The 10,343-nt window shown below is 55.0% G+C and overlaps 3 protein-coding genes across 3 annotated transcripts; 2 read left to right on the plus strand and 1 right to left on the minus strand.

Moving 5' to 3' along the window:
- Positions 1-484: 484 nt before the first annotated feature.
- Positions 485-2,323, plus strand: RHO25_005224 (uncharacterized protein; the record flags this gene model as incomplete). The annotated part of the gene is made up of 2 exons (XM_023596130.2): positions 485-583; positions 635-2,323. The coding sequence occupies 2 exons, from the start codon at positions 485-487 to the stop codon at positions 2,321-2,323; spliced, it is 1,788 nt and encodes a 595-aa protein (XP_023457290.1).
- Positions 2,324-2,795: 472 nt separating this feature from the next.
- On the plus strand, positions 2,796-5,082 carry RHO25_005225 (uncharacterized protein; the record flags this gene model as incomplete). Its single annotated transcript, XM_023596131.2, has 2 exons — positions 2,796-2,812; positions 2,985-5,082. 2 exons carry the CDS (start codon positions 2,796-2,798, stop codon positions 5,080-5,082), a joined length of 2,115 nt encoding a protein of 704 aa, XP_023457291.1.
- A 247-nt stretch (positions 5,083-5,329) lies between these two features.
- RPC2 (DNA-directed RNA polymerase III subunit) lies at positions 5,330-9,155 on the minus strand (the record flags this gene model as incomplete). Its single annotated transcript, XM_023596132.2, has 3 exons — positions 5,330-6,652; positions 6,805-9,033; positions 9,096-9,155. 3 exons carry the CDS (start codon positions 9,153-9,155, stop codon positions 5,330-5,332), a joined length of 3,612 nt encoding a protein of 1,203 aa, XP_023457605.1.
- Positions 9,156-10,343: the final 1,188 nt, after the last annotated feature.

Below are 10,343 nucleotides of genomic sequence, written 5' to 3' on the forward strand. Positions count from 1 at the left end.
ACCAGCGGGGCAGCCGTTCGAGTGCCTGTTGCCGTTCTAAAATGTGCTGATTAGCAGAAGATTGGCCTTCAGCGCGCATTTAATGTATGAGGGTGAGTGTCGAGATAGAGTACATCTAGATCTCGCGCAGTTCAGCTCGTCGCGGTCGACTTTCGTAGCATATAGAAATGGTATACATCAATGCTATGGTCGCTCGCGCCTTCAAGCGCATGAGAGCCAGGTAACATGTACCATCGCGAAACGTGAATGTAGAAAGTTGTTGAACGAGGTGAGTCCGAAGCGAACCCTTTGCGAATGCTTGGCGCTTTCCAGCGACGCGGGCAGACACTTCTTCGAACATCCAACGTCGCACGTCACCTCGATACACCTCATTACGCGCCACCTATCACCTTCGCATTCGTCGAGCTCGGCTCTTGACTGCACCTCAGTTGCACGAGGGCACATTGACGGGGCGCATCACAGGAGTCAGTCAAGGTAGGCCATCATGCCCGGCGTGATAGTCGAAAGCCAACCTGCAACCAAGGCGCGCAAGCCAACCAAAAATGAGCAGCGACGAGCGAAGAAGAAACAGCAGAAGCGCGAGGTCAGTAAAGCTCTGAAAGGCACGAGGATCAGCGTATTGACGGAAGCGCAGGTTTCGGAAACCCCAGCGCCCGCAGGAGATGCAGCGCTTGCTGGCCGCTCAGAGACCACCGAGCCCGCACAGCCGGTAGCCCCCGCTGACGATGACCCGATACAAAACGTGCCAGCGATTGAGCCGCAGGATGATCTCCCAATCGACGACCCGCTGTACTCGCAGTTCGCCGACATCTTTGCAAAGTTCAAAGAGGAGAACAAGGAGGATCCGGCGCTGAAAGAGCCAGAGAAGCCAGAAGTATTCTATGATGACGATGACAATATCCAAGATGAGGACGAGGAAGAGGAGACGAAGCAGCGATTATCAAAGAAAGCGCGGAAAGCTGCTAACAAGCTGAGTATTGCTGAGCTGAAAGCGATTGTGCGGAAGCCGGAAATCGTGGAGTGGACCGACACATCAGCACAAGATCCGCGATTACTCGTCAACATCAAGAGTGCCCGGAACGTCGTACCTGTCCCATCACACTGGAGTTTGAAGAGGGAGTACCTGAGCAGCAAGCGAGGTATCGAAAAGGCGGGTTTTGCGCTGCCAAAATTCATTGCGGAGACCGGCATCTCGGAAATGCGCGACGCTGTCCTTGAGAAGCAGGCAGAGGCAACGCTAAAGCAAAAGGCGAGAGAGCGCGTGTCTGGTAAAACGGGCAAGCTCGATATTGATTACCAGAAACTCTACGAAGCGTTCTTCCGAAGACAGACGAAGCCGTCACTCACGCGATACGGCGAGGTGTACTATGAGGGGAAAGAGTTTGAAACAAACTTGAGGCACCTGCGACCTGGAGAGCTCAGCGAAGAGCTCAAGGAAGCACTGAACATGCCGCCTGCCTCACCGCCGCCGTGGCTCATAAATCAGCAGAAGATCGGACCACCGCCCTCATATCCTGCGCTGAAGATTGCGGGACTCAATGCGCCACCACCTCCAGGAGCGTCATGGGGCTTTCATCCAGGAGGTTACGGAAAGCCGCCGGTCGATGACGAGAACCGGCCCTTGTTCGGAGGCGATGTGTTTGGGCTTTCAGAACTGAAGGAGGACAAAGACAAGGCTGGCGGAGCCGTGGAGCCAGTGGACAAGTCGTTGTGGGGTGAGCTGCAGCCGCCAGCTGACGATGAAGAGGAAGAAGAAGAAGAGGACGAAGACGAGGAGGAGGAAGATGAGAACGAGGACGAGTCTGGTACGCGCACGGGTCTTGAAACACCCTTTGGTGGAACGGAAACTCCGGGCGGCTTTACGAGCACAGTGCCTACCGACTTCCCACGTGGCGTCGACGATGTGACATTACGCAAGCAGCGATTCGGTACAGAAACAGAGGCATCGAGCCATCCGCGGTCGGCTGGAACTGTATTGAACGAGCGATCCATTCGCGCGGAAGGATTCTTTGGCGGAGAACGTGCGTATGATCTTTCCGGTAAGTCAGGTCCTCCATCCAATGTACCTGTGCTTGGACAGGAGCAACGCGGCAACAAGAGAAAGGCTGGCGACGTAGATGTGTCAATGGACGTGGAAGCACTGGTCAGAGATGGCAAAATGACCAAGGAGGATTTGCAGAAGATGTACGAGGCTCAGAGGGCGGAACAGAGTGGATGGCAGGGTGGAGCCGCAGGGGAGGATCTGAGCGGGCTTGTGGCGGAGGAGAGTGCGAAGAGACAGAAGCGGGAGAAGGAGCGAGCACAGAGAGGCAGAGGACGGTAATGCTGCGCAGGCGAAGAGGAAATTTGAACCAAAAGGGTACCCGTTGATCAGTGGAGACTCGATTCGGCAGAGGTGGAAGTGTATATGATGTTGAAAAGCAAAGCCAGGAGGACTTCACACAGGGTAGAAAAAGTGGTACTTGGCGTGGCATTATACATACTCAGTGGAGAGGCGACGGCTGGACAGGATGGGAAAGACAGCAGTGAGCATAGCACGAGCGTTGGACGAATGTGGGAGCATCGAAACAACCGAAACCACTGCGAATGACTGCGAAATCGATATGGATTACTTCTCTACGGGAGTCTGATGACCCAAAGTCCGTGATGCGTCGGAGCTGGGGAGGTCTTGGCGCGGCATCCCGACTGCTGACTTTGCTTTGGGGTTAAGATTTGGCGAGAGCTTCAGTTGCCAGCAGCATCAGCTTCATTCACTGCATCTTTTGCCGACAGTTCTATCGCTTGTCGCTGCAGTCATGGACCGTGACAGGAGGTGAGTAGTGTGAGCGAATTGAGTCGGCCAAACAATCTCTGCACACCGCCTGCAACTGCACACAGAGGAACGCGTCTCCTGATGCCATTCTCGCTGTTTGCAGCATCGCAACTTGGAGGAGACAACGATTTCGAGACATACGCGCATTGCACAGCTGACGCGCAATGTACAGACGCGCAGACATTCCGCCTGAGGACCAGTATGGCACTGGGCGAGGGCAATCCTATCGTCCTGGCAATGTCCGCGAACGCACGCCGCCCTCTCGACTAGGCGGAGACAGCTACCGCGCTCGATCACCACCGCGGCGCAACGACTATCACGACTCCTACAAAGCAGATACCTACCGCGCACCTCGAGGTCGCAGTCGCAGTCCTCCCCTGAGGCGAGACGATGACCGCCTGCCGTTGCGAAGAGACGACGACCGAGTACCTGCCCGCCGAGACGACGACCGCCTTCCTCCGCGACGAGACGACACCTATCGCCGTCGATCGCCCTCGCCAGCCCGATTCCGTGATGACCGGGTGCCGCGCGGCGGGGACAGCTATCGAGGTCGGCCACGATCGCCGTTGCCTGCAAGAAGAGAAGACTTGCCGAGAGATGACTTGTTTCGGAGAGAGCCTGCAAGAGACGACCGAGACTACAGAGATGCGCGCGATTACAGAGACGAGCGAGACACTAGACCTTACGTCGCTCCTGGCCGGTCGCCGCTGCCACGCTATCGAGATCGCAGCCCGTTGCCGCTGAAGAGGGCAAGAGACCCATCGCCCATTTCTAGTAGAGGTCGGCGATCGCCTCCGCCTATGAAGCGCGAACGTTTAGCAAGCCCTGTGCGACCTCGTTACGATGACTATCCACCATCTCGAGCTGCTAGTCCTCCACGAAGGAGGTACTCACCGGATCCTCGAGATCGCAGAGGGTATTCGCCTAGTGTGAGGGGTGCCACGAGAGACTATAGGCTGCGCTCTCGATCGCCGCTCGCAAGGAACGAGAGGGGTGTCGATCCTAGGACTGTCGATAACTGGCGACGCCCGCAGCGTTCGCCCGCTCCTCGTCAAGACCATGCTTATCGCGACGACCCCGGTGTCAACTCCGGAACCACTTCACGGAGGTCGTCCCCTCCTCCGATACATCCCAGCAGGTTGAGCCACCTCCCGAACGAGGAAAGGGCACCACTTAACAGGGCCTCTCCTCTCGATCCCTATGATACGCGAGAACCGTATCGTGCGTCCGACCACGAGCCTCCACGAGGGCACCACACTCCTCAGACTAGAGATCTGGAATACTCTGACCGCGCCTACGAGAGAGAGCGCGAGATCCCACCTCCAAGAGAACCACGTCGCGATGAAGAGTCTTCGCTCCCCACTCGGACCCCTCCCACTGGGCCCAGTAGCCAACGCACGCCTGCGACGATGGCGCCCCCTACCGGACCTTCTGCTACTGTTGGCGCCCCCTCCGGACCTCGTGCCGCAGCCGGACCACCATCGGGCCCGCGTGGAGCACCAGCTGCTAGGGGTGACTTTGCGCCGCGAGGGAGAGGAGGCTTTGGTGGAGGTGATTTCGCTCCAAGAGGGCGTGGAGGATTTGGTGGCAGTTTCCGAGGAGCTCGCGGAGGTGGCTTCGGTCGTGGCGGTGCAGATGGAGGGTTTGGTCGAGGCGGAGGAGACGTTGGCTTCAGCAGAGGAGGAGGTGAAGCAGGTCATGTTGCACCTCGCAGCGTATCTGAGCAGGTTTTCAGCCCTCCAACTGGACCGGCAGCGGCTGTGCCAAGTGGTCAACCTCCATCTGGACCTAGGAGCTCTTTTTCCGGAGGCCAGCCGCCTGCCTTTCCCCGACAATCGAGTGTGAGTTCCACCAACCCATATTCACGCACACAACGCTTCGGCAGCGTAGCCAATGGCACTGGAAATAGTGATGCGATCATGTCTGACATTCCGACCGGTCCTAAAGGCGCTCGTCGACCAAACGAAGCTGGCATGATCACCGCTCCTGCGGCAAATCGGGTTCATCCAGCCATTGCAGAGCTTCCGAAGATCATTGAAGGGGGCCAACGCGCTGAACCCGTCGTCGACAGGTCGAAACTTAAGAAACTGGAAGAAGAAGCCGAGAAGCTGAGACGACAGCTTGAGGAGAAAGAGCTGCGCAATCGTCGAAGCATGCGAGACTGGGACAAGGGACAGAGGGAGCTTGAAGTTGCTGGGCTGAGAAGCGAACTCGCAGAGCAGGCCCTTCGCACCTTGAATGGAGAGTCGGAAGGCCAGGCGGCTTTCTAGTAGCAGGTTTTGCTTATCCTTTCGCTCCATTGAGTATGCGGGGCGCCGAAGTAGATCGAAAGTTGGGTAAAGAATGTGTCAAATAGGATGAACGTGATGAAGTCGGTGCATTACTGTGCAGACGAGCTACGCATATTCTACAGTACTTGAGCTCTATTCAAGCCCAATTCGACTTCTGCTACACGGCATTTTGTTCTGGAACTTTGATCATTCCGACTTTTGTCCTCTCCTGCGGTGAACGCACCCGCTATTCCTCGCGCGGGAACTCATCAGCAAGCTGCAAGCTCGCCTTCACATTCATACTCATCAACTCCTGGATCAGCAGCTTCGCGGCATACGGCATTGTCATCCTCACCACGGAACGACTACTCGTGCAGCTCTGACACCAGTTATTGTAACCCATCATGCCGCAATTCTGACACACATCAACCTCGTGAGCATCCGAAGAAATCATCAATCTCTCCAGTAGCAATTGACTCGCGCCGTACGCAATCAGACAATCACGTTCCATTTCTCCCAGACGCAGACCACCTTGTCTCGAACGACCTTCGGTAGGCTGACGCGTCAAAATGGCTCGAGGACCGGTCGATCGCGAGTGCATTTTGTCTTGCACCATGTGTTTGAGTTTTTGGTAGTAGATTGGACCAAAGAAGACATAGAAGGGGAGAGATTCGCCTGTGATGCCGGATGTTAAGGTGTCTTTGCCAGAGTAGGAGAAGCCGTGTTTGATGAGAACAGCACCCATATCTTCGACTTTGCTGCCGCCAAAAGGTGTGCCGTATTCTTGTTTTCCTGCTAGGACTCCTGCTTTTCCGGAGACGAGTTCGAGCATTTTGCCGACTGTCATACGGGATGGGAAACCGTGGGGGTTCATGATGATGTCTGGGACGACGCCTTGATCTGAGAAGGGCATGTCGGCTTGTTCGGCGAGGAGGCCTACGACACCTTTTTGCCCGTGGCGAGAGGAGAATTTGTCGCCGATTTCTGGGCGGCGGGTTTGGCGGGTTTGGATTTTGAGGATTGTGGTGTTTGCTTCGTTGGCGGTGATGACGACTTTGTCGGCGTAGCAAGGGTCAGGGAGCTTGTAGGACATGTAGGCTGGAGACCATCGTTGTTGACTGCGGTCGACCATTGTGACTTGGTTCATTGGTGATTCTTTGAGCATGTAAAAGTCGCCGTTTTCGAGCTCTGAGCCGACTTCGACCAGGCCGTCTTTGCCAATCTTGCGGTGGCGAGGATTGTTCGGGTCGCGATCCGCGAGACGGTCCTGGAAGTTGTTTTGGTAGGCTTTGAGTGGCATGCTTACTTTCTTGAACACTTGACAACGTCCGAAGCCCCGATCGCAGGAGGCTTTGTTCAAAACGAGGGCATCCTCGATATCGTAACCTGAATACGACATGACTGCCACGACTGCATTCTGTCCAGCGGGGAGTTTGTCGTACTTGACCAATTCGATGGTTCTCGTCGTGCACATGGGCTTCTGAGGATACACCATGAGGTAGAGCAGGGTGTCGATTCGTGTAAATTGATTGTAAGCAATAGCTCCGATAGCTTGCTTACCCATAGCACACTGCGAAATGTCAGTACAGATGTCATATCATTTTCGTGGCGCGAAGCACGAAACCGCGTGCAATGCTTCCTTGACCGGCCAAGACTCAAAGGCAACGATGGAGAGTATCCAGCAAAATGTCAGGGCAATGAAATGAGGGAAAGACCACTTACTTGATAGGTGTTTCTGGGCGATTGGTTGTGATGAGGGTATGGAATCAAGCCTGCAACCGCACCAAGTATGGTAAAGGGCTCGATTTCCAAATGGGTATGCTCGTGGGTGATGTCCTTCTCGTAGACGGCGATGTTCGAGTCGTTCTCTTCGTTGACATCGAGGTATTCCACTATACCACGGGACAGAGCATCGTCAAAGTCCATGGTGCCTTTCCGTAATGATTCCAGAAAGCGTGTTGTGACCTTTGACTTGGCCTTTTCGACCACGATCAATGGTCGACATACACGGCCTTCGTCGGTGGCGATATGTACGCCGTTGTGATGGTGATTGATGAAGATACTGACGAACTCAGATATACGACCCATACGTCTGAACTTCCGGAAGCCCAGCAAGAATTGCTTCGGCTGTCTGGTTAGTGCAGCTGGTGTGCCATTGATGAAGATGATGTATGCGCCAGCGCCGTAGATCTCCGTCCCGGACGCGGATGTGACATCTTCTGCTCCTAGCACATACATCATCTTTCGTACGGGTCCTTCATCATCCGCAGTTGTGATGTGTGTCATGAGTGCCAAGTTCTTGACGAGACCACATGCTTCTCCTTCGGGTGTGTCCGACGTGCACAGCATGCCAAATTGTGAAGGCTGAAGAGCACGCGGACCAGAAACCTTTCGGGTCTTCTCAAATTGTGACGATATACGAGTCATCATGCCCAGGGCACTGATATAACTCAGTCTGCTGAGAACGTGCGTGACTCCAGCGCGATCCATGCGGAATCGCTTCAATGTCCAGTTTCCGGTAGAGATCGCACGCTCCATTCCGCTTGTGATTCGAGACTCAATCTGTTCCACGATCCTAACGGGGTCAAATTCAGCTGTTGGATTTTGCTTCTTAAGCACTTTGTCCATTGTGCTCTTGATTTGACGCATGCAATCCTTGAACAGATCCTCAAACAGGAGCGCCAACATCTGGCCAGCCAATTCCAGGCGCTTATTTCCCACGTAATCACGGTCATCGACCAGCTTGGGATCGTTCATCGCCATGAGAACTCGCCTCGTCATGTGTGCCACATACAGGGCTTTCGGACGGAAATTCAGCCCCTCGACCTCTACATGAGGAATGATGGTACCAGCGATCTTTTCGAGCGCTTGCTGTTTCGGTGTCTTGTCGGTTTTGTTTCTGTTCCCAAATCGATCTGGCTTGAGTCGGCTAGCAATGTAATCCAACGCCTGTTCTTGAGTAAATACTCCTTCCAGCGCGGCCAATTCGAGATTGGGTGCAAATTCGTCCTGATACTGGGCATCGTTTCCGGCAGCGAGCAGCAAGATCTCGTGATCAGATTGCACGCCCATAGCACGCATCATGATCGCAACCGGAATGTCCTCAGTCAGAGAGTTGTGCTTCAGATAAAGGTGACCTTTCTTGAGCAACACGTAGGTTTTCGTTTTGATGTTGGCTGTGTGACTGGTGACCGAAGCCTGGATGACACCCTTGAACGATTCCACGATCACTCGGTTTTTGCTCAACTGTTCTTGCACCAGGATAACCTTTTCTTGCCCGCGAACAATGAAATATCCACCCGGGTCGACCGCACATTCGTTCAGCCACGACATTTCGGCCTCAGATCGACCGTTGAGCACACACCTCGAGCTCCGTAGCATCATCGGAACGCGTCCAATGAGGACATCAGTCTTGCGAACATTGCCAGACTGTCGGGGGTAAACAAAGTCGGCATAGATGGGTGCGGAGTAGGTCATGTCTCGTAACCGACACTCGTTGGGTGTGACCTCGGTCTGCACATAGCCTGCACGTGCATCCTCGACACGACATGGCTTTCCTACGCGGATGTCGGTGAATTTGATCCATTTTTTGGGATTGTCTGAAATGATCTGCTCATTGGCCTTGATGATCTTCTTCAGCTCAACATCGATGAAATAATCGAATGAATCTGTGTGTTGCTTGATGAGCCCCTTTACCCGCAGGAATGCGGGCAGAAGATTCCATTTGTCTCGAGCGGTATTGATCGGGTCAGTCAAGGACTTGCTGTAATAGAACGGCCGCAATAAGGCATCGAGGTCATCTGCCGCTGCATGTTTCTTCGCAGGGCGATTGGCTGTCCCCCTCGAGTTCGGCGCCGCAGTCGATGCTGGCGCAGTTTGACCTTCATCTGTGGGCTTTGGAGCTGCAGCTGTCGTTGGCTTCTTCTTCGGTGGAGCTTTGGGCGCGGCTGGCTTCATATGCACAGTCAGCTTGGCCTCTTTTTTCTGTACATCGCAACGGGTGGCGGTGATACCTTCGAAGCGCTGCTATTGACCGCCGTTGGCCCTGCAGCCTTCTTCGCCCTCGGAGGCATGCTGCATTACCGTGACGCAGGCTTTTGATGGTCGCTCCTTCCAGACTGAAATTGTGATGTCGGGTTGTCGTTCCAAAATGCCAGTCGAGTTGACTGGGATCGCCAAAGTTCAACTAGTGCTCACTAGCTTGGATGCCTGAGGCGCCAAAGTGGCGGTTTTGAATCGCAACAACGGCAGCATAGGAAGTGGCATCGGCACTGCCATCATTTCGAAAGACCACAATATTGATTGTGCCGCATTAATCACAAGGTTGTGGAGGACATGTCTACGGCTGAAGTTCGAGTGCATCCAAGCATTATAATGAGTGCGATCAGCGCCTGCATCTGAACTGCACAGACAAAAAAGGGCAGCACAGCACAGACGTTTTCTACAGCCCCTCCGCAAGCGTATATCTTCTCTCTGCAGTACTGCTTTCTCCTACTACGGTGGGACTTCTGCGTCTGTCTGCCGAAGAACGGGTCAGGGAAATTCTGGATGTCCGCTCGAAATTCTGCCGCACAACGTGGCGCTAATAAATTGGTGTACATTGAGTTCGGGACCCCATGTTCTTGCATGCAGGTACTAGCCCGAGCAGCCGTGAGGAAGGGCAACAGTCAGGCCGTTCCTCGTCCTCGTGGCATGCTGCGAATTGTGGTAGCGAGCAGCCAGAGAGCGGGCGCTGGTAACGATGACTCAGACCGTGGCAGCGTCGTGCAGACAGACCGCTACTCAGACGTCAGATCGGGCTTGGGCAGAATTGCCTCTTGCTAGAGCTGTGCGGACCCACGGTCACAGCATCCAGGCCGGCAGAGCGCTTTCTTATGGTCGTCCAGCCGGGCAACGAGCTACTAATTAGCGCGGGCGATGCTGGATAATCTGCGCGCGGGCGGGCAAAGTCGCAATCGCGGCAGTGGCTTTGGGCACGAGGATGTTGGCCGCGATGAAACAAGCCGCTCGTGAAACAGCGTGCAGATGGACGACTGGGGTGCGGTCGGCCTAGCTGGCGTGGTGGGCGGAGGGCAGCAAAAGGGTCCTGAGTCCTGACGCCTCGCTGCTGATGGGCAAGGCACGCTGGCCTCTCCCAAATTCGCCCAACTTCGCACGGCTGCCGTGGTCGTGGATTGCGCTGCTCTCGAGCCTGCGACTGACACTGGCGGGAGAAGCGCGCGCGGATCTTGCCTAACTAGTCGGCCCAGCGCGCGAGATTC

The sequence above is a fragment of the Cercospora beticola genome, chromosome 3 (genome assembly GCF_033473495.1).
Source record: "Cercospora beticola chromosome 3, complete sequence".
NCBI lineage: Eukaryota > Fungi > Ascomycota > Dothideomycetes > Mycosphaerellales > Mycosphaerellaceae > Cercospora > Cercospora beticola.